The 24,736-nt window shown below is 38.3% G+C and overlaps 1 protein-coding gene and 1 pseudogene across 1 annotated transcript in view; one reads left to right on the forward strand and one right to left on the reverse strand.

Annotated features, from left to right (window-relative positions):
- Positions 1 to 4,735: 4,735 nt before the first annotated feature.
- LOC129691907 (small nuclear ribonucleoprotein E-like) lies at positions 4,736 to 5,043 on the reverse strand (annotated as a pseudogene).
- Positions 5,044 to 18,044: 13,001 nt separating this feature from the next.
- Positions 18,045 to 24,736, forward strand: part of Stpg2 (sperm tail PG-rich repeat containing 2) — a 588,931-nt gene continuing 582,239 nt past the window's right edge. Inside the window, exons 1-2 of the mRNA XM_055628088.1 lie at positions 18,045 to 18,150; positions 22,657 to 22,757. Coding sequence (XP_055484063.1) covers positions 18,045 to 18,150; positions 22,657 to 22,757 — 207 coding nt within the window. The remainder of the gene's footprint in view (positions 18,151 to 22,656; positions 22,758 to 24,736) is intronic.

Here is a 24,736-nt window from a genome sequence, read left to right on the forward strand (position 1 = left end):
TTTTTTTTTTTTTTTTTTTTTTTTTTTTTTGGTGGGAGCTGTAGCTCTCGCTGGGGCTGGGGTACAGACAGTGTGGTCTGTGGTCTGTGGCAGATTTTGCTGGTCGCCTCCTGCCTCCTCCAAAGAGGGAGTAGGGTTTTTGGGTGCCGGGAAGTGCCTGGGGATCACCTCTAGGGGTGTCTCCTCCCGGAGAAGTCTGCCGTGACCTGATTCTAGATGGACTCAGTTCATGGTTAGTCTCTTTCTTCTTGGAAGTCTAGATAACTCTGTTCTGGGTTGATCAGCCCCTTCACTCACCAATATCTGCGTTGCGGGTCCTCTCCCCTTCAGCTAAGCTGCCCACTAGCCGCCGCCATCTTCGAGGAGCCAATACTAACCATTTTAAGTAACAATGAAAGTATTATATAATGTAACAATAGTAGATGATATAACAGATTATGTTATCTAACTCCAATATTTAACATTTTTGACATTTATCTTTCACTATTTTTTAAAAAAATGCTTTACATTTTCTTTGTTAACTTTTACAACTTGTGTCTACTTTTCTCTATTGCTAGATATTTTGTTTGTATTTGTGTGTGAATGACTGTTGGGTTTTAAATGCTCACTGTGCTATATAACCTCATTCTTTTAAAACCAAAGTCAGTCATTGAAATAGTACAGTGATATTAGTTATTATTACTTCTCTTTCTTTCATCCAGTAGTAAAAGATTGATGACACTGCATGATTTTTCCCAAAGTTATGTGGATAATAAAGAGAACATTCTGTTTTTAAGCAGTTTATTTATTTATTTATTTATCTGGGAGGAGAGGGCAGGCAGTGGTGCTGTGGATCTAACCCAGGGCCTATGCCTGCTAAGTAAGCGCTTCCTACTGAGCAATACGCAACATTGTTTCAGTTTTCTGATTTCAGTACTTAGTGTTCTTTACCTAATACGCGTTTATAATATACTTACATAGCTTTCTATCAATAGATTCATCCATTAATTTGGGGACTGGGGTTGACCTTTTTTACATGGTTATGATGGCCTTGAACTCCTGATCCTTTTTTTTCTGTCTTGCAGGTGGCTGCATCTCAGGCATATTCCAACATACCTGGTTTCTCTCTCTTTCTTGAGACAGGTTCTCACAGTAAGCCCAGGTTGGCTTGTAACTCTATGTATCCGATACTGGTCTTGAACTTGGAACAATCCTCTTGTTTAAAACCCCCAAGAACTGGGTTTGCAGGTGTGAATCATGATGTCCAACTGACATTTGTCTGTAAGTTACAGCAATCCTGACTCAAATCTGGCTTAAACAGCAAACTTCTTATGTGTCACAATCCTGGATAAATGGCAGACTTCAGGGTAAATCGCTTCAGTGGCAGGTAGAGAACAGGTCTGTTTCAGAGTCTAACTTATCTATATCTTAGGCATTAAGCAGTTTATTTTTCAGGTATAAGGGTGCTCTAATGTCCAGAGATTCTATCAACACAATGCTTTCCATCACAGAAACATCCAAAAAATAGACATTTTTATACTGAGGCTCATTCTATTTCTCATTACTTCTTTAATTTATTGAGATTATAATATAATTTTATCATATTTAGAATTATAATTTTCTGAGAACTCCTCGCAGAATATTACGACTGTTTGGTCACTATGCCGCTTTGGTTAAAAAAAAAAAATTACCACATACCAAAATTACCCAGACACAAGGTCTATACAAGTCTGTGAACGTCTATACAGTTAGAGGAGTCATTTGGAATGGAAACTGTAGAGCTTCACATTAGATTTTATACTTTCATTATTGATACATTTGATTCTTTTATCAACCACCAAAAATGAAAAATCCATGACAGACTTAGAACCAGGAAACGTTTATAGCGTGATAACTCATGTTTATTACCTGCATTCGGCTCTATCCTTATTCCCTAATATTTAGCCGTTCTTGATCTTTTTTCTACATGTTATACTGTACCCATGTGTACATTGTTCATATAAATACATACATATATATTATCTAGATTCTACATATGAGTGAGAAAATGCTTTTTTTTCTCCTTTTGAGGTTGTATGACGTCACTTGATATAATACAAAGTTCATCTATCTTCCTGCAACTTTTATGATTTCATTTTTCTTTAGAGCTGAACAGCATTTCTCTACACATTTTTTGCCTTTGAGCATGTGTGTGTGTATGAGCACACTAAATTTTCATTAACATATTCACCTATTGATGAAAAACTAGGTTTATTCTAAGTCTTTGTTATAGGAAATAAAGTAGCAATAGGCATGGAGTTTATTTAATTTTTTATTTTCAATGTTGTGTTTAATAATAAAGTAAAAAGAGCCACAGACACACACCCACACACTAGATCATCACAAATCAGCATCCATTTACTATCTCCTAGTTGTGGGTCTTAAGCACAGGGGCCTTCAATAAGGTTCCCCCTGCAAGGCTTAAGTCAAAGTGTGGGCTGGTCTGGGCTTCCATCTGGGGGACTTTAGAACAATCTGATTTTGACTTCAATCAGGTGCTGGTAAACTCCTACTCCCCCCCCCCATTCCCCCATAAACTGATGTCCCTGATTCCTTGCTGACTTTGAACTGTGAGTTACTGAAGGCAGCTCCAGTGGCACCTACCTTACTCGCAATTGCTTGCTTTGGATACTCCCTCTTTCATTGTCTTACCTCAGCTGAAGCGTCTTTTGCTCTTCAGACCTTGTGTGGTGGGATTAGGTTCATCCAGCTCTTTTACTTTTAAGGCTTAATGTGCCTTAAAACTGATCCCAGTCATGTTCATAGCTTTCAAGGTTTAGAATGGGCATCCTCGGCAGTGGATATTTTAGGCAGGCATAACACAGCAGCAGTTGCCTTTTGTTGAACAAGTCATCATTGGCAAGGGGGATGAATTATTGTAATTTGCTTAGATAGTCTTCAGAGATGAAACAGAAACGCTGGGGTGTAAGACAGTGTTCGTTACATACCCACATTCCCGTGCTTCCTTTAAAGGATGTTGTCTTCTGAAAAGTACTCTATGATCTTTCTTATTTTTCAAAATACATTGTATATGTCTTCTAGGATATTGGTTAAACATTATTTTTGCAAGAAGCAGAGAGAGAGAGAGAGAGAGACAGACAGACAGACAGACAGAGACTTTAATGTTAAACCTGCATTTGATAGCAGAGTTCTGTTTCCCCATGCTATGGGAATAAATATTTTAAAGAGAAACCTGATTATTTGGTTGAGTTGATAGGACTTTATGTAAGACTTAGAGAATTCTGTCAGGTTCAGAGAGAATATTGGTGCAGCTGTTATAGGTAGGCTACCTTAGGTGTTTGGGAACAACTTGCTATAAGGAGTGTTTTCATGTATCATGGCTAAGTGGTCACCCAGGGACTCAGCAACTCTCAGAGCTCTCTCTAACACTGCTGTGGAGGCTTCCACTTTTTCCCCGCCCTGTCTACCATCACGCTTGGTCTAGTGGCAGGGACGTAGGGACAATCTGTGTTTTTATTATTATCTAGAGTGGCTTGAAAAAAATCTAGCTCATAAGACAATGTAATTGTCCTGATTTCCTTCTTTATAGGTGAGCTTTCAGAATCTGTATTCTTTGGGCGAGATGAGGAATTTCCTCAAAACAGGAGAACTTTTCACAAGCAAAGGCATCTGTCTAAGTGGGGAGTTTCTCTCACAGAAGCTTAGAAGTAGGGACCTGGCACTGTGAAATGTCCCAGTTGACAGTGTTCCTCAATAACTGTTAGGAAGGAACATGCAGGAGCAGGGAGGGATCAGGTCCAGGTGAGGTATTCAGTCTCCTTAGCTGGTTGCTGTTGCTTTATGTGCCAAAATGAAGCACGGGAGTGGTTAAACCTTCTGAAGTCTAAATACTTCCAAGAAACGAAGTGGTAGTGCACACAGTGGACAGATTTGGGGCTTCTGCCGCAAACATGATATGTCTAACAAACTGAAGGTCAAATGGATGGAAAATCTGGTCAGTCTCTATCGTTTTCCATTATTTTTGCACTACTCCTTTTAAAATATTAAATATGAGAAATTTTAGGTTGCATTTGGGTATAATTTTCTTAAGCAGTGAGGCAGAAATAATTCAGCCTTCTAGGTCTTTCCCCCAATACCTCATTTTAAGCACTGATCAGTGGAGTCAACTATTCCACTTTATTATGATATGTCAATATTATTACAATGTATATTTAATACAAATTAGTGGCTAATAAGCTTTTACGTCTTCAGAGAAATGTCCGTTTTCTTTGGATTATTTAAATTATTCAGCCAGTTCAGAATTGCCACCTTTATATTCAGGAATAAACCTTTAAACATTGGGTATTTGAAATACAATGTTGATAACTTTAAGAAATTAAACTTACTTTTTTATTTTACTTTACTTATTTTGTTTAAAGTTTTATTTTTATGTCTGCGAGAGTCTGACCTTCATACTCCTCTGGATGCCATGTGTATGCTTGATGCCTGAAGAGGTGAGAAGACTGTCAAACCCTCTGGCAGTGGAATTATGGATAATTGTGAGCTGCCATATGGTTGCTGGGACTTGAACCTGAGTTCTCTGCAAGAACAGCAAGTGCTCTTAATTACTGGGCCACTTCTTCAGCCCCTGGTTTTTAAAGAATCATATTAAAAACAAAATGGCAGTATTTATTGTTACCTGATAAGCACAAGGGCCATGAAAACAGTATCAGTACATATTTCAGAACCATATTGTCTGTACTGCCTTTTCAACTTCTCAATCCTTCAAGTATTTCCAGTTGGAAACTTTGTATAGCAAAGAAATACTGTCTCCTGTTAGCATGACCCACCCCAGTTGTTTCTTTGACTTTGTTTTAGATGGACTTTCTTCTGCATCATTCAAGTGAGGTTTATGTACTCATCAAAACCAATGATTTGACCATCCACACATTCACTTGTTCGTAAAGCCACACCTGGGTTTGCGATTTTGCAAGTATCTGAGGATGAAGTTGGAGGGCTGCATTTCACCTTCTACATCTTCCAGCCCTGTCCATGGAAAGCCAGTGTGGGAATCAGAGCCCACATGAATGGACATGCTGCTTCAGAAGGATTTTTCCGTTGTTGTTCTTTTTGAGACAGGGTCTTATGTATCACTGTTGTGTCTTCTCGAAGGCTTATGTAAATTTCAATTGCTTAGATGGAATTATAAACCTAAGTTCTTTTATATGAACTTAATAAGAAGGCGAATATTTTATTAGCCTAAATTGGTGAAATTGTGCCATCTAGTGCTCCTTACTAAAAAAAAAAATCCTTATAGGTTTTAAAGAGTATTCTAATTTGAGAATATTAAGTGTTTACAATAAATCTAGAAATTTATTTGTCTGATGTATAGTGTTAATTTTAGGTATGGTTTATTTTGGTAGGTGATGTTTTTTCTTTTTTCTCTTTTTTTTTCTTGTTTGAGAACCACTGTTGTGGATTTATTTATTTTTTGATTTTTTTTCTCATTTGCTAGTTTTCTGTGAGACAGTTTATAAAATTAAAGAAAGAAAAAAATACAAGCACCAACAATGAAGTCATAATTAGGAAATATTTCTGGAAGACTGTATTGCAGTTTATGCCAGTTTTTAGACTCAGTGTGTTCAATCTAGGTGTTTCTAAGATTCACCTTATTGAGCATGACCTAATTTGTAGATTGTATTCATGTCAAGAACTAGAAAGATTTGTGTGTGAGAGGATGAAGACCACCAGATAGGGACTTCCTTGCAGCTTACCAGGCTCCCACATGGCCACCATAGCTTGTTTTCTGAGAACATTGGGATCTGTTTTCCTTGAGTATTGTAGGAGGAGGAAAATTGTTGCTTGTTTTCAGTAGGAGAACAGCAGAAAAGTGAAGATGGTGGAAAAACTTTTGCTTTATTCTAGCATCTTAAATTGATGGACATAAAGCTTTGATCTTTTGTCTAGGCTTGGGTTTATGTAAAATTGGAATTGTTTGAATACTTTTGGAAACCTGCTTTTCATTTTTTTCAATATTCATCTATCTATCTATCTATCTATCTATCTATCTATCTATCTATCTATCTATCTAAAAGCATAGGTCAGTAGGTGTAGTGGCCCATGCTTTAATCCTAGTAGTCCAGAGACAGGAGGATCTCGGAGTTCCAGGCCATCCTGGTCTACACAGTGAGTTCCAGGACAGCCAGGTCTACTAAGAGCTACTGTCCTAAACTCCTCCCTCAACTCAAAACAAACTAACAAATAAAAAGAAAAGCCCTGTAGGTTAAAGCAGAACCAGGTAAACTTGAGTACCTTATAAAACAGTTGTACAGAGCATCAACTTCCTTGTAAAATGTTAAATTGTTTTTAAATAGTAAACTTTATAAAAAAAACTTGTATAACTACCTAGATACATGCCTAAGGCATATGAACATCACTTATGCTCATTATAGACCTACTTGGGTTATTTAGTAGTTTGCACTTAAATAATCATATGCTATTCTACAGCTTTTAGTTTCTTGACACTGAATTACTCGTGCTTTTAAAATCTGGACAAACGGGTTGGAGGGATGTCGCAGAGGTTAAGAGCACTTGCTGTTCTTTCAGAGGTCCTGAGTTCAATTCCTAGCAACCACTTGGTGGCTCACAACCACCTATAATGGGATCTGCTGCCCTCTCTGGCGAGCCAGCATACACACGGGCAGAATGCTGTATAAATAATAATAAATATTAAAACAATTGAACAAACAATTGTCTATTAATATCTATGGATGTATGAAATATTTTGCATACATTTTAATGTTTTTGATAACACATAATCAACACATACCTGTTACTGTTGGGATTCAGTTGAAAATTTCTATACCCAAATAAAAGATATGTCGTCAACATATCCTTTATATTACAGCCAGCTGTGGTAAGATGGCATACTTCATCAAACATTTGTGATATTTCCCAAATCCTATATACAACATAAAGTGGTTATTTCTATTTGTAAGAAAATTAATTACATGACAGCTATTTAAGGTCGGTGTGTGAAGTGTCTTCAAACTGTTGTGCAGTGATCTCCAGGATATTTTTACTTTAGACAACTGAAACTTTTTAACCCTTAAATAGTTCTCAGTTTTATCCTCTCTACACTCTGGCAAGCATTCTTACCCTTTTTCTGTTTCCACGGGCTTGACTCTACATGCCTCATGTGAGTGACTCCACATGTCCTTTTGACAATAGCTTACATGCACGGCATGTTCAAGATTCAATCAAGATTTCCTTCCTAACAATATTTGACATGATAATTTTTAAACTAGATTATAATCAGAGGATTATTTAATTGCTGAGAATCAGAAACTGACTGAATAAGCTGTACAGAGATAACAGAAAGAATTAGGTACTTATATTCAGTGAAAACACTACAGTGTTGAGATGAATGCTAACCATCGCCTGTCTTCTGAAGCTATAATAAGTTCCTCTGGGACCATTATGCAAGAGAGTAGTTTTTAAAAATGCAATGAGTAGACTCAATTTTTGGTTCAAATTTTGTAAGTTGAGCCACATGAGATTTGAACTCAATACCTAAAGTTTCCATTTTGAATATACTGAATTTAAGAAAGTGTCAAATTTGCCAATTTATAATTTTTTAAAAGTATGCACTCTCCTTTCAGAAGATGCTTAGTCTATGTTTCTTTAGGAGGAAAGTAGCATGCTATGACATCCCTGTCGCACTTCTAAAAACAACTATTAGTATCTTTTACCAATCTGTTACAGTTGATAATATCATAAAGCGCCAGTGCACTTGTATTGCTTTCCTTATATGCACCTTATTAACAACAAATTCCCAGTGAACTTATTGAAATAAATTGAAACTAATTGAGATAAATTCCCAGTGAACTCGCATCCCAGGAATACTCCGTCCTTAGGGAGCCAGCAGTGTGGTGTCTGTATTTGCTTTGATTTTTAACCCAGTTCCTACAGGGCACTAGAAGACCAGCAGTTGCGGTTTCTCCTGGCAGATGACTTACTACAAATATTAATTTTAGTTAAAGTTTGTAAGAGGACTATCACACCTGCATTTTCCAAGATACTTCTGACTGTACAAAATTCACGTACCTGATTTCTTCATAACTTAGGGTCATATCCTCATGATCCTAAGTTTTGTGGTCAAACCTCCCCAACTGCCTTTCCACATTGCTCCCCATTTGGGACACATGTGCCTCTGGTTAGTGCTCACTGCCTTTGGCTTTGAGTTTTCACCCCACTCTGACGTGAATCGAGTGGGATGTGACCATTTTCACAAGCGACCCACACACTATGTCTGCATAGGCACCATGCCTGCATCTCACTTAACCCCACCTTATTCAACTCTGACTGTGTCCTTCTTTTACCAAATTATTTCCAACAAAATAATGACATCATCTCAAAACTCCAACGGCTCTTTTGCCCATTTCATCCCTTCCAACAAAATTTTACACATTAAATTTTATTGAATAACACATAAACATTTCCCTATTTTACAAATAATGAATATATACACATATATGTTTACAGTCTTTTCTCTGCTACCACATCTCCTCTCCATTTTAGCAAATTTATACTAATAGCCTAGATGTACCCATTCGTATTTTCACATGCTTATATATGCATTTGACATAGATAGGGGTTTTTGGATTTCTTGGTTTGAAAAAAAAATGGTTTCATATATTTTTGAATCTTTTTCCTCACCAATATCTCATGGGAATTAGGTTTATTAACTGGAATGCTAAGTCTTTAAAATGCCTACCCAGATTTCTGTGTTGATATTTTGGATGAACCAGAAATAAAACTTATATATGCTTAGGTACTTGGGTGTGTATGTACATTATTTTGTTCCATAGGATTAAAATATGTGCCATAACATGCATGAGGAGGTAAAAACCTTGCAGACCTTGGCTTTTCTTCTTCTTTCATGACCTTCTCTGTGTTTCATCTATTATTTTCACATTATTTTGGACTTACCTTTTATGTTCGTGATTTCCTCCCTCCAGAGTTGATATTTTTATATTTCTTGCTCTTCGTGTTGACATACCCACTTCCGTTTGTTCTTTCAAGCTAACTCGAGTCTCAACAGTAGCTAATTGTTCTTTCAGTTACTCTAAGGTGTTAGGGAGCTGGAGAGTCACATTTAGCTTCAAAATGTATTATGCCACATTAAAAACTCCTCAAATCTTATTTTGCTAGTTGCTGTCCATCTCCTTCATAAGGTTCACTCCATATTCTGAATTCTATATATTTTAACCATGTCTTCCTCACTTTGGAAATATATGTATGTGTGTATGTGTACATGAATATATATTTACACAAACACATACATAAATATACACTATATATGTCTTATATACATGTTTTGTATCTTAGCAATGGGACCAGCCTCTGATTGTTAGAATATTCACTTGGGCAGTCTTGAAGATCTTGAAAGCATGGAAGGTAAGTCTACTCCATGTGGAAGGAAGTTCTCTTCTTATTTTATCTAGTATGCATTCTTACAACCTATAGTTTCACCTGAACGTGGATTCTTTTTTTTTTTTATTCTTTATTCATTACACTTTATTCACTTTGTATCCCCCCTGTGGTTCCCTCCCTCTTCCTGTCCCAATCCCTCCCTTTCTCTACCCTCTGTATGCATGCCCCTCCCCAAGTCCACTGATGGGGGAGGTCCTCTTTTCCTTCCTTATGATCCTAGTCAATTAAGTCTCATCAGGAGTGGCTGCATTGTCTTCTTCTGTGGCCTAGTAATGCTGCTTCCTTCTCAAGGGGAGGTAATTAAAGAGCAGGCCAATCAGTTCATGTCAGAGACAGTCCCTGTTCTTATTACAATGGAACCCACTGGGATACTGAACTGCCATGCGCTACATCTGTGCAGGGGTCTTGTGGTATATCTACACAATGGAATATTACTCAGCAATAAAAAACAAGGAAATCATGAAATTTGTAGGTAAATGGTGGGATCTGGAAAAGATAATCCTGAGTGAGCTATCCCAGAAGCAGAAAGATGCAAACAGTATATACTCACTCATATAGACATATAATATAGGATAAACCTACTAAAATCTGTGCACCTGAAGAAGGACTCTTGCTAAAATGCTCAATTCCTATGCAGAAAGGCAAAGAGGATGGACATCAGAAGAAGGGGAAAAGAAGGAACAAGTCCGGAGCCTGACACAGAGGACCTCTGAAAGGCTCTGTCCTGCAGACTACCAAAGCAGATGCTGAGACTTATGGGAAACCTTTGGGCAACCTGCAGGGAATCTTAGGAAAGAAATGGGAAACAGTAAGATCTGGAGAGGACAGGAACTCCACAAGGAGAGCAACAGAACCAAAAAATCTGAGCACAGGGGCTTTCCTGAGACTGATACTCCAACCAAGGACTATGAACATGGATTCTACAGACCCAGAACTTTTATACTTAGGAGGGAGTCAGATACATTAAAATTGGTTGTTGAGGAAAGGTAAGCCACATTTTGATTACTGTGTTCCCGCATTTCTTGTGTAAGACTCATTCACTTAATTAGCCATATGACTTCATGTGCTTTCCAGATATTCTGTTTAATTTAAACATGTTAAGCATTCTTTTGCATGTATTTGTAAGACTCATAATGTCAGTCTGATAGGGTAAGTTGATATTCAGTGGACTCTATGTAAGACTCTTTTACTTAGACAAGTAACTTTATATCTTCATACTTGTAATGATAGTTAGCTAATACAAGAATACTTACTAGTGCAAACACATCAAGTCTACCATAACAAGCAGAAAAGTGTAAGTCTTGGTATTGCATGTAAAAAGCTGGTTACTTTTTTAAATATATTTTTTATTTTTAAATACTTTTATATATTCACTTGTATCTCAGCTGTAGCCCTCTCCCTCTTTCCCTCCCAATCTTTCCCTCCCTCCCTCATCTCCTCCCTGCCCCCTTCCGAGTCCACTGAGAGGGGGTGTCCTCCTCTCCTTTTATCTGACTCTAGCTTATCAGGTATCTTCAGGATGGTTGCAATGTCCTTATCTGTGGCCTAGAAAGGCTGATCCTCCCTCAGGGGGGGAGGGGAAGCTCATGAGTTCATGTCAGAAACAATTCCTGTCCCCCTTACTAGGGAACCCACTTGGATACAGAGCTACCATGGGCTATGTCTGAGCAGGGATTGTAGGTTATATCCATGCATGGTCCTTGGTTGGATAAACAGTCTCATAGAAGACCCCTGTGCTCAGATATATTTGGACAAAAGCTGGTTTCTTTATCTCCTAAACTTTGCCTTTTGGTCTCTGTCACCTTGTAACAGACAGAATAATATTTTTACAAAAGTAATCACAGAGCCTGGTAGTGGTGGTTCATGCCCTTAATCCCAGCACTTAGGAGGCAGAGGCAGGTACACCTTTGAATTTGAGGCCAGTCTGGTCTACAAAGTGAGTTCTGGGACAGCCAAGGCTATGCAGAGAAACCCTGTCTTAAGCAAGTAAGCAAGCAAACAAACAAAAACAAAACAAAAGAAATGTACTAACTTCTGTAATTTTCACTCTTTTCTTGAAAAAAAAATGACTACTAATATTTGGATGGTCTATTATATTTTACAGACTTCATTAATTCTCATCAAATTTAATATATTCTAGGCTGGTATCAAAAGTAGGATTGCTTGGCTTTATCCTACTATATATTTTATTTTGCTTCTAAACATGAATTCAGTAAACATTAAATTTTATTCTTTAAAATGTACTGAGATAAGCACTATGGAAATAGAAAATGGTGTTTTCTAGAACTTCACATTAATAGATGAGCAATAGCAAAAGTGTATTCCTGAACTTTGAACAAATGCAGAGGTCTGTGACCAATATGTAACTTGTGTGGGTGGGGAATAGTGGAAGATGCAGGAAGAGAAAGGTAAATAGGATTGTTTAAACAGCCAAATGCTAACTTTATTCAGAGCTAGTCATAGGAAATTCCCAAGCAGGGGAGTAATGCTCCACAAACTGTACTTAGATTAACCTAGCTGCACTGTGTGGGATAAGCTGCAGCAGAGAGTTTGGAAGGCGGCATTCCATTTGAGATATTAGAAAATGCCAACAGGGCTGAGAGCATCAACAAAATGACAGTGAGAATGGGGTGAGGAGGTGGATTTCAGAAGGATCGCAGAGGTGGAAGTAACAGAACTTGGCAGTTATTTGGATGTGGGAGGAGGAGTCATCTAAGAGCTTTGCAGCCTTATCTTTGGGATGAAGTTTGTTCTTTAGAACAGAAATAGGAAACAACAGGGAGGGTCATACTTTCTACAGAGGAAAAAGAATTTAAGATTTAAGAAAAATGGGTATATTTCATTTGAAGTGGCATTGGGATGCTTATATTAGGTATTAAACAAACACCTGAATATCATGTATCTCAGCATAGATATGAGTTGTGAGAAATAATGAAATATAATGGAAGAACAAGGAAAAAAAACGGTAAGGAAGAAAGAAAAAAACAGAGAAACGAAGTCCCTGTGAGAGGGAGATGAACACGCTGCTGTTCTTCCTGCCTGCTACCTATAGCAGCTGGGACTATCGCAGGTCATTTTGGACTTTGAATGATGTCAAGAAGGGGAGCTATCCATCAAGATACAGAAAGCAAGCTACTTAACTGCTGTAGCACAACCAGCGTGTGGATGCTATACTCTGGCATGTACTTGCTGTCTGAATTGATGTATTGGTTTGTATCACCAAGAGCAAATGATGTCAAGGAATGTCCAACAGGTGGTTGAAGGAAACACCATCTTTTTAAAAATTTTATTTATTTTTTAATTAATTACAGTTTATTCGTTTTATATCCTGGCTGTAGCCCCCTCTCTCATCCCCTCCTAATCCCACCCTCTCTCCCTTATCTCCTTCTATGCCCCTCCCCAAGTCCACTGACAGGGGAGGTCCTCCTCTACTTCCCTCTGACCCTAGCTTATCAGGTCTCATCAGGACTGGCTACATTGTCTTCCTCTGTGGCCTGGTAAGGCTGCTTCCCCCACAGGGGGAGGTGATCAAAGAGCCTGCCACTGAGTTCATGTCAGAGACATTCCCTGTTCTGATTACTAGGGAACCCGCTTGGACACTGAGCTGCCATAGGCTACATCTGAGCAGGGGTTCTAGGTTATCTCCATGCATGGTCCTTGGTTGGATTATCAGTCTCAGAAAAAAACCCTTTGTCCAGATTTTTTGGTTCTGTTACTCTCCTTGTGGAGCTCCTGTTCCCTCCAGGTCTTTCTGTCTCCCCCTTCTTTCATAAGATTCCCTGCCTTCTGCCCAAAGTTTGGCTATGAGTCTTTGCATCTGCTTTGATACCTTGCTGAGTAGAGGCTTTCAGACTCAGTCTGTGTTAGGCTCCTGTCCTGTTGTTTCCTCTTTTCTCCCTCTTCCGATGTCTGTCCTGTTTGCCTTTCTGAGTGAGGACTGATATTTTACGCAGGGTCCTCCTTCTTTCTTAGCTTCTTTAGGTGTACAGATTTTAGTATGTTTATCCTATATTATAAGTCTAATATCCATTTATAAGTGAGTATCTATCATGAATGTCTTTCTGCTTCTGGGATACCTCACCTAGGATGATCTTTTCTAGTTCTCACTATTTGCCTGCAAATTTCATGATTTCCTTGTTTTTAATTGCTGAGTAGTATTCCATTAGGTAAATGTAGCACAATTTGTGTATACATTCCTCAATTGAGGGACATCTGGGTTGTTTCCAGGTTCTGGCTATTATGAATAAAGCTGCTATGAACATGGTTGAGCAAAAGTGCTTGTTGTATACTTGAGCGTATTTTAGATATATGCCTAGGCGTGTTATAGCTAGTTCTTGAGGAAGAACTATTGCTGATTGTCTGAGAAAGTACCAGATTGATTTCCAAAGTGGTTGTACAAGTTTATAGTCCCTCTAGCAATGGAGGAGGGTTCCCCTTTCTCCACATCCTCTGCAGCATAATGTTGTCACTTGAGTTTTTGATCTTAGCCATTCTGATGGATGTAAGGTGAAATCTCATGGTAGTTTTGATTTGCATTTCCTTGATGACTAAGGATGTTGAACATTTCTTTAAATGTTTCTCTGCCATCCGACATTCCTCTATTGAGAATTCTCTGTTTAGCTTCGTATCCCATTTTTTAATTGGATTATTTGATTTGTTGCTTTTTAACTTCTTGATTTCTTTATATATTCTGGATATTAGCTCTCTGTCAGACATAGGGTTGGTGAAGATTCTTTCCCAGTCTGTAGCTTGTCGTTTTGTTCTGAAGATAGTGTCCTTTACAGAAGGTTTTCAGTTTCATGAGGTCCCATTTATTGATCATTGCTCTTAGAGCCTGTGCTGTTGGTGTTCTGTTCAGGAAGTTGTCTCCTGTGCCAATGAGTTCAAGGCTTTCCCACTTTTTCTTCTAACAGAATTAGTGTGTCTGGTTTTATGTTAAGGTCTTTGATCTACTTGGACTTTAGTTTTGTGCAGGGTGATAAATATGGATCTATTTGCATTTTTCCACATGTAGACATCAAGTTAGACCAACATCATTTGTTGAAGATGCTGTTTTTGGAAACACCACTTTTAATGACACAGTATTTCCTCCTTTATTTGTTACTCTTCCTAGTATGCCATGGTAAATTCATTCTAGATGCTCTAAACTGAATAAATGAGGTTGCTTTAATATTGAGAGAACTATTATGTTTACATTTCAAATTTATTTCTTTAAGGTTTATTTATTTATGTGTATGAGTGCTCTATTCGCATGTATGCCTGCATGCCAGCAGAGGGCACCAGATCTCTTTATAGATGGTTGTGAGCCACCATGTGTTTTCTGGGAATTGAACTCAGGACCTCTGGAGTGCTGAGTTCTCTGCCTCCTGAGTGCTAGAATTAAAGGCGTGTGCCACTACTTCCCAGCTACTTATTACAGGTTTTATAAGAATATAGGATGTAGGAAAATTTTTTGTTTGTTTTGCTATTGTGAAGGGTGCCGTTTCACTAATTTCTTTCTTATTCCATTTGTCTTTTGTATTTAGGAGGGCTATTGATATTTTTTATTTAATTTTTGTATCCAGCCACTTTGCAGAAGTTTTTTTTATCACTACAGGAGTTTCTGGTAGAATTTTTGGGGTCACTCTTCTATCCAAGAATAGTGACTTTGAGTTTTTCCTTTCCAATACATATCTCCTTGATCTCCTTTAGCTATCTTATTACTCTAGTGAGGTCTTCAAATACTATATTGAAGAGATATGGACAGAGTAGGCAGCCTTGTCTTGTCCCTGATTTCTGTGGGATTGATTTATGTTTCTCTCCAATTAGTTTGATATTGGCTATAGGCATGCTGTATCTTGCCTTTTCTATGCTTAACTTTGTGTCTTGTATCTCTCCAAGACTTCTAACATGAATGGGGAGAGTGTGTGTAGGGGGATAGAAAGACCTGGAGGAGACAGGAGGTCCACAAGGAAACCAACAGAGCCAGTAAATCTGGGCCCAGGGTCCCCTACAGAGACTGATGTACCAACCAAGAACCATGCATAGAGAGGACTTAGACCTCCTGCTCAGATATAGCCAATAGGCAGTTCACTCTCTATGTGGGTGAAGAGCTTAAGATAGCCTGAATATAACTCCATTTTGAAATAAAGATCTTGACTGGGAACTGAATTCAGGTACCAGGAAATATCACAGAATGTACACCTGGCAGAAAACAAAGTTAACCCTCCTAGCAACAGCCTCCAGGAAATATAACAGAATAAATGCTTCATAGAAAATAGAGACAAACTCCATGGCAATAATCAATGGGAATCGGTTGAGAATCGGGTGGGAAAATTCTCCCCAATGTTTCAGATATGGTTTAGAAAAATAGCCATTGTGATTATATGCCTTAGCCATTGTGATTATGTGCCTCAGAAAAGGTCACCCCGCCCTGCTAAACTTCACCCAATTCTGTAACGCCAAGGCTTGTGCCCCCCTGCTTGCTGCCATGGAAACCCCCGGCTCACAGACTTTCCCTTTAAAAATCCTGGTCATTCAGAGCTCGGGATCCCACTTCTCTACTGCTGCGCCAGTGAGACTTGGGTCCCGAGTTCAATCGCTCTCGTAATAAAGCTCTCTTGCAATTGCATCGAGTAATCTCCTGGTGGTCTCTGAGGGTCCTGTGAACCTGGCACAACATGGGTTTCCTAGTAAGGGGAGTAGGGGCTGTCTCTGACATGGACTCTGTTGTCTGCTCTTTGATTACTTCCCCTTAGTGGGGCATCCTTGCCAGGTCACAGAGGAAGAGGATGCAGGCAGTCCTGATGAGACTTGATAGGCTGGGGTTAGTTGGTAGGGGAGGAGGGTTCTCCCTTTCTGAGAACTACTGGAGGGTAATGGGGGGTGGGGAAGAGGGAGGAAGGGTGGGACCAAGAAGAGATGAAGAAAGGGGTCCAATTGGGATATAAAGTGAGTAAATTAAAAAAAAATCAATTTAAAAAATGTAGGAAGCACTAATGCCAACAAGAAACTTTAACAATTCATTACAAAGAAGGTTCCCAAATGCTGTACTATTCTCTTATCATTTTGTATTTCTTGCTCGCTACTTCTTGGGTTATTCATGTTTTTACCCCTTAGGGGAACACCCAGTGACAGTTAACTTAGGAGAATAAGGGAACTATACACTTGCCAATTAGCACTCTTCAAGTAAGTAAACGATTCAACCAGCCGTTTACTAGAAGGAAGGAAGGTATCAAGAGATTCATTCTTAGGAAGCTCTCACTTTTATAGAGTATTTCAACAGAGAAGGTACAATTAATCTAGTCTATAATACACAGAACTAAGTAGCAAACTAAGAATTACAGAATTTAAATACGCTAAAGTTAGTATTAGGGACAAACTAAGGCACTATCGTTCTTCTGTGGGTAAGGTGCATCCATGGAATGATTGCCTAAGACAATAGTCCGCAATCTGTGGGTGATGAACCCATTGGCAAACTTCTATCTCCAAATATACTTACATTACGATTCACAGGAGTAGTAAAACTACAGCTATGAAGTAGCAACAAAAATAATTTTATGGTTGGGTGTCACAACCTTAAAACTGTTTGACATGAGAAATTGTATTAAAAGGTTGCTGTATTAGGAAGGTTGAGAGCTATTGTTCTAAGCCTTTAAGGATGCTTGGAAGCTGTGTAGATTTCTTAATGGAAAAACAGCTGAATGCGCTTGGAGGTGGACTCATACTTTCCAGCACCTGTTGCTGAAGGTTAACTGGCTCAATGAGTGTGGCATGGGCTTTTTTCAATGCGTTCATTTTACTGTATAGCTCATGCTGCCATTTATCAGTATTCAACAGCAGAAGCAGTTTTCAGCCCCTGCTCTTAAATTTGCTTCAGTAGGCACGCTTTTCACCTTTTCCTTGTACCCCATTTATTGTCATCACCCACCCCCCAACCCTCCGCGCTCCCGGGTTTCCTTCGTAAGTTTTGATTGCCTGCAGGTCAGAATCAGGAGTGACTTCGTTCCGAGGACGCGTGTGTGGCACGAGTGAACGGAAACCTTGCTGATGCCAAACCTGCTTCCGGTTCCCGACTTTTCCTACTTTTTTCCCCTATCTCTTTCCGGTCACCCTGATTTATAGAGAGAGCAAATCAGGGTTAAATTAATTCGCCTCCTTGTAACGCGTTTTTAGGGCTTCTCAAAGCCCAGCGAAAGGAGTCCGGAACAGGAAGCAATCGTGCAGTTGAGCAGAAGTGCTGCGACAGGTGCTGCACCGCTGAGCACCCGGCCAGAAATGCTCCGAGGGATGGCATCTTCCGGCCGGAGTCCAGCCGCCGTCCTTTCAAGGCTTCCGGGCGGAGGGGAGTGGGCGGAGCCAGAGCCGGAAGCTCTCGAGGCCTTGTCTTTCCTGTAGAGCAGCGCTGGAGGACTAACAGGCGCTGGCTGGGAGGCGGGGCTTCTGGCCGCTCGGCACTCTGTCTGCCTCCCCGCCAGGGACCCCGGGGAAGCTGACGCCAATGAGCCAGTCAGCTCCGGGCTCGCACGCCAGCTCCCGGGGTTCAGACGGCGCAGGCCTCGGATGCGAGCGCCCGCCTAGTGTTGATCCCGTGAGCTCCACCCGTCCTCACTATGTATGACCGTGCTCCCCGCGTGCTCAGGTTGGCCCAGCGTGGCTGCACTGAGGCGCACGTGGGTCCGGGGTCCTACCAGGTACCTTTCCCTGAGAGGGCCAAAGGTAAGATGCTGTCGGCCAGCTTCCTGACAGGCGTCCCGCCTTCAGCCTGCCCGTACGAGTTAAACACAACGTCAAAAGCACCACGTTTCAGAACCTTAACAAAACATGAAGTAGGCAGAGAGAACACTAGAGCTAGGATTTTGATTCCTTGCCTCAGCTGATTGTATGAAATCCAAGTTTGCGGACTTGGTTCTGCCGATTCTAGTCTTACGGTGGCCACAAACATTAATCAGATTTCCTTAACTATGCTTAATTTTTTACATTTCTGTTTTGTGTTGTCACTTACAGATAGCGCCTCCCCAACCCCCACAGTGAAATTATCTGACCATTTCTGTCTTGATACTTACTGAAAAACACTTTCTACATTCTATAAAAAGTTATATTCTTGAGAGGTGGCCCAGGAACTGATGTTTTAAGTAGTTATTTGCTTTCCTTATTTTATTTTTTTTAGTTCGTGAATTAGTCCTAACTTTTAATAAATAAATCTAATTTCCTTTCTGCCATTAACGTTCTGATTTTTTTTTGAATTTAATACTATCTAAATCATAGTGTTTTCTTTTGTAGATATATAGTGTTTTCTGCAGTAGATATAAAATGCCATTTTTATCTCTTAAAGGTCCAGGAATAAGTATTCTGTTTACATCCCTATTCAAATTACAATTGCCTTAAGTTTCTCAGGACATGGTAAAATTCGTTATCTGTCTTTGTTTCAGATCTCGAATTTTGCTGCTTTTCAGTATCATTCTTAGCATTTTTGGAACACATACCAATTATGGTTGAGCTGTTATAAGCATTTATTCCCCAACATTTTAGTATTTATCAGTGGTCACCTACAAAGGGCATGCCTATGATGTTTTTTCACACCTCTAACGCTTTTGTATCCTTTATTTTGGTACAGCTGACCACTTCCTTCATTGCTTTCTTCTGGTTCTTTTTCCTGATACATGATTCAACACTGAAGCAAGGAATAATTTTCTGTCCTACCAATCATGAATGACTTTAAAAGATACTTAACTTTTCATCTTGTTGCATAACTATAACTTCAATTACTATTTATATTCAGTCACATCCAATGAAAATCTTTATAGAAATAGAAATGGTTTACATCTCAGATAAGTTTTCTACCGTCTTAAGTTTGTAGCATTGTTAGTCACTTTTATGACATCTCTGCGTGGCTAGTAAGGGAAGCTTTAAACTCTGGCTTCCTAGGGTTAAAAAGCTGAACACTTCAATGGGAATAGAATTCTTTGTGTCCTTATCCTTGGTCTGGTGTTCCATTTAATCTGATCTTTCTAAACACCTGTACATGCTTCTCTACTTGACCTATACTTCAGCCATTCTAGCTTGATGATTTCTTAAGATCATCCTCTGTCACCTATGTGCTTTTGTACCTGCTAATACATCTGCCTAATATGTTCTATGCTCCTGGGTTGTCCTTGATATTAAGTTGAAATAAAATCCTCTCACTAGACTTATGCGTTTCTCCCTCTGGCTTACGATGACTTTTTTTTTTTTTTCCTACCAATTTGATTCTCTAATTACTGTTAATATATGTGAAAATCCACTAAAATGTGAACTACTTGGGAGCAGGTATCATGATATTTACTCCATTCTTAGTTTTCAACCCAATAACACAAACTTCTCAGTGACAAATATTCTGTGGGAAAGTATAAACTAATGAACTACATTAAAAGTTCCTTTAGGGTGGATGAGATGGCTCAGTGGGTAGAGGCACCTGCTGCTCAACTTGATGACTTGGGTACACACACAGAGACACACACACACTCACACACAATGCTTTCCTCAAATCCTATGGCTTTTGCTAAATAGAGGGTAATGTGTAGGATGAAGCCAGTCCCCTATGCTAATTTAAGGGATTACACTTTGTTTACCTTTGAAATAAAATAAGAAAATCTGTAATTCTGTGCTCTGGAACTCTGAGATTTTTTTTTTTTCTTTAAATGCTACTCAGGACAACATGTTTATAATTATGGAACAGGTGTTTCTGTCCATTTTTCTGCTAGATTTCTTGGCAAGATAACTTAAAAGCAGCTACCATGCTGTTTCATGCATGTTTATAATAGGTAGCTCAGTGTGCTGTGCAGATATATGCATGCTTATTTCAATGAAAGATCTTGTTTTCTCACAACTAATCTGAGAGGGAAGCATGTTTTCTCAAAGCAAAATTTCCTAGAGAAAGCAGCCACCCCCCATCTTATCATACAAGAAAACTTTTTTTTTTTTAAATAGGTGTTTATCCAGGTATGGCATTAGGAGTATTTCATTGCTTTTTAAATGTAATTACAAAATAAGCAGCACCCAACATTAGATCTCTGCTAGTTGTCTATATGGAATATACATTAGCTATCTAAGCCAGTCAGTATCATTTCCTAAATATTTTCTTTTCTAGATCTCTTCTTTGAAGGGGAAGGTTTATCCACCACCAGAGCAGGGTGGAAGGAGGATAGTCTGTGGGTCTCTTGATGTGTATACAAACAAGGGTGATTTTACTATCAAGTTAGAATATGGGGAATCCACATTATGGAGTGCACTTGATATATATGTTTAAATAATTACTGTTTATGTGATTACTGTATAGATTGATGTCCTCCAGATGCATGCCTTTTTCAGTGACCTAGTTGTTTTATATGTGAAGATTGCCCTTTGCTTTGTGGCTGTCATTGTGGCTGCATAACTTGTCTTTTAATCACATAATGGACACTTTTTCTTGTAGAATGGACTTTTATTGCTTTGTGTCAGTTTGATTTATCTTTTTCTTTTGGCACATCAAACTCAATATATCCAAAACTGAATTCATTCCTTTCAAATATTTTCTTCCATGTTCATAATTTCTCCTTTCTTTGAGTTTGATTTAGGTTGCAACTTCATATGTCAGTTTGTCTAATCTACCCAAGGTCAAACTCTACTAATGTGAGTTCCCTAGAACTGTCTTCCTTATTCATACCTTAGACATTGGCAGCAGAGATAGTCATATCATTGTCTCTTTACCTAATCATCTGATGCCAGATTTTTGTCTTATTATTGTACTTTCTTATCATGCAGGCTTAACAGTATGCGTAATAAAATATTGAGTATTTTTGAATGTCTAACTAAATGTGTAATGTTGAATACCAGTTATTCTTTATTGTTGATTGTGCAGAATATTATGATAAAGTCATCAATCATCCTGGTTGTATGGAACTATTCTAGTTTTAGCATTTGCAGTCCCACATTTGGGGAAATTAGGATAGTTGGAAATTATGAGAAACAAGTAAACATTACTATACAGCTACAAATAAAAGAGAAGAGGACCTTTCTATGTGGAAATTATCATTACATCGTTTTTCATTTTCTTGTAGTTTTTTTTTGTACTTATGACTACATGTGTACTTGAGCTCATTAAGAGTGACTTATTTCGTGATAAATTTTGGAAAATTCCAGTGAATATTTTATGAATACCAGCTTTCTTTTTCATTGCCCATTTCTTTTATATACATGGTTTAAAACCACACATATTTGCTATATACTGTAACATCAATATATGAATAATGGGGATATTATGAAGTCTTTTTACCTTCTTAAAATGGATTGAGTAGGCTACCCAAATTTGCTATCAAAATTTGCCTAGTACAGTGATTGCCTATATTCATGGATTTGTAAACTTTTGTTTAGAATTAGACAACCAAGAAATATTTACGGAACACCAATTATGTGCCATATTATTTTCAATAACCTGCTATTATCCTGGTTTAAATTTTCTCCACCTTGGTTGTCTCTCTAATTTTTGTTTGTTTTTTGTGTTTTGTCCATCCCAGTTGGGTTTTGTGTTGCTGAAACACATCTTTAGCACCATCTATAAGCTTAGATATGCACACACACACATACAATACTTGCTATTTAAAATTACAAGACAGCAGTCCCCTGCAGATAAGGTATTTTATCAGCTAAATATAACTGTCACATATGATTAGAGAAGAACAAAGGCTGGGGAATGGCTCAGGGGCTAAGGTGCTTGATGCATGAGCACCAGGATCTGAGTTGATAGCCAGGGTTTGGCCCCAGAACCACTGAGAGACCCTGTTCCAAAGAATAAACTGGAGAATGATGGGACAAGACACTTAATGTTGATTTCTGGCTTTCATACACTTATGTACAAGTCAGCATACATAGATGAACATATGCACACATATGGGTTCAAAGACACACACACACACACACACACACACACACACGATAGAGACAGAGGATAGAGACATAGACAGAATATTTTTCCTGTTTCGTAAATTTCCTCCTATAAGGTCTTTTATTTAATGGATATTAATAAAAATTGTGATCTTACATGAAAAATTTAAGAATGCTAGAACTTGTATGAATAGCTATTAGTTCTGAAAATATAGTCTTAATCCTGAGGGTACTAAATGATTATATATGTTCTGACAATATTTTTTCAGAAGTCTTTTGATCTAATGTTATGTATCAATGGTGTGTGTGTGTGTGTTTTTGTAGGTTCCTATGCACCATTTCTGTCTTTAAGTTCCAGAAAAAGTACATATGTTGTTGGAAAAGGAGCTCCAGGTCCAGCACACTACAATATATCGGAAGCACAGGTGTGTTTCTCATGTTACAATTGGCCTATTAATGACAATCCTGTTTCCTTAACCAGATGCAGGGGCAAACATTCTTAACCCCAGCATTGCAAGCTCAAGGCTAACCTAGGCTAAAAAACCAATATGACTCATCAGACAAAAACAAAAACAAAACAAACACACAAAGCATATTTCTTACTTCAATAATTTATAGTAATATATAGTGCCACTTGCTGTATTTTCTTTTCCAGAAATATCTTTCTCTTTTGAAACTTTGTTTTCATAATCCAAATAATGTAATGTAGATGATAAATATAAATGTAATGTTGATTACCCTTGTGCTTTTTATTATTCTGTATATACTATATAATACAGAACATGGTTGTATGTTTCAGTGGTCCACAAGAGTGGCAGAATGGGACTTTTGAGTGAATTTTGATGTTTGGAAGTTTTACAAATGGTCAAGAGATGTCGGCAGCAGTGGAATGAGGTGGTTTTTTTTGTGCTGTACTTAAAGGACATAACACATTTGTTTTCTGTTTTTGCATAACTGTTGATGGTTTTTAATATTTAATATTGATTTATCTTTTAGCAGTTATTCCTAAACCAGCTGTATGCCTAAATCACCACCCAGACACTAGGATTTGTTTAATTAACCTAGAGCACAGTGCTGGGTAATAATTACTCCATCCTAAACCTTCAAGTCCTCAAGTCCTCCCATTCAGATTTCCCACATTATGCTTGCTTTTTAGTTATATGTTATTTAGTTATATGTCATTTCTCCTGATGTTTTCCAGGCCTCTCCTTGGATCTGTCCTCTCATTCTCTCCTTTCTCCTCCCCTCTGGACCAGGATGTCCCTCAACTGAAGAATAAAGAAAATGTGGTATATTATCTACTTATAAATGTGGAATGTTTCCCTTGCTCCACATCCTTGCCAGCATGTGTTGTCACTTGAGTTTTTGATCTTAGCCATTCTGAGTGGTGTAAGGTGGAATCTCATTTTGATTTGCATTTCCCTGATGACTAAGGACGTTGAACATTTCTTTAAGTGCTTTTTGACCATTACAGATTCCTCTATTGAGAATTCTCTGTTTAGCTCTGTATCACATTTTTTAATTGGGTCATTTGGTTTGTTGGTGTTTAATTTCTTGAGTTCTCTATATATTTCGGATATTAACCCTCTGTTGAATGTAGGGCTGATGAAGATCTTTTCCATTTTGTAGGCTTTTTTCCCCCTATGATGGTGTTTTTTGCCTTACAGAAGCTTTTTAGTTTCATGAGGTTCCATTTATTAATTGTTGATCTCAGTGCCTGGGCTATTGATGTTCTATTTAGGGAGTGGTCTCCTGTGCCAATGAGTTCAAGGCTCTTCCCCCACTTTCTCTTCTAATAGAATTAGTGTATCCAGTTTTATGTTGAGGTCTTTGCTCCACTTCGACTTGAGTTTTGTACAGGGTGGAAAATATAGATCCATTTACATTCTTTTGCATGGAGACATCCAGTTAAATCAGCACCATTTGTTGACAATGCTTTCTTTTTTTCATTATATGCTTTTGGCTTCTTTGTCAAAAATCAAGTGTGTGTAGGGTGTGGATTTATTTCTGGGACTTCAATTCAATTTCATTGTTCAACTTGTCTATTTTATACTAATACAATACTGTTTGTATTACTATTGATCTGTACAGCTTGAAGCCAGGGATGGAGATCCCTCAGAAGTTCTTTTATTGTATAGTATTGTTTAACCTATTCTGTTATTTTTTTCCATATGAAGTTGAGAATTGTTATTTCAAGGTATGTAAAGAATTGTGTTAGAATTTTATAGGAATTGCATTGAATCAGTAGATTGCTTTTGGTAAGATGGCCATTTTTACTGTGTTAATTATAGAGTTCCATGAGCAAGGAAATCTTACCATCTTCTGACTTCTTCAGTTTCTTTCATCAGAGACTTGAAATTCTTGTCATACAGGTTTTTCACTTGCTTGGTTAGAGTTACACCAA

Source organism: Psammomys obesus, unplaced genomic scaffold (genome assembly GCF_907164565.1).
Source record: "Psammomys obesus unplaced genomic scaffold, mPsaObe1.curated_primary_1811, whole genome shotgun sequence".
Lineage (NCBI taxonomy): Eukaryota > Metazoa > Chordata > Mammalia > Rodentia > Muridae > Psammomys > Psammomys obesus.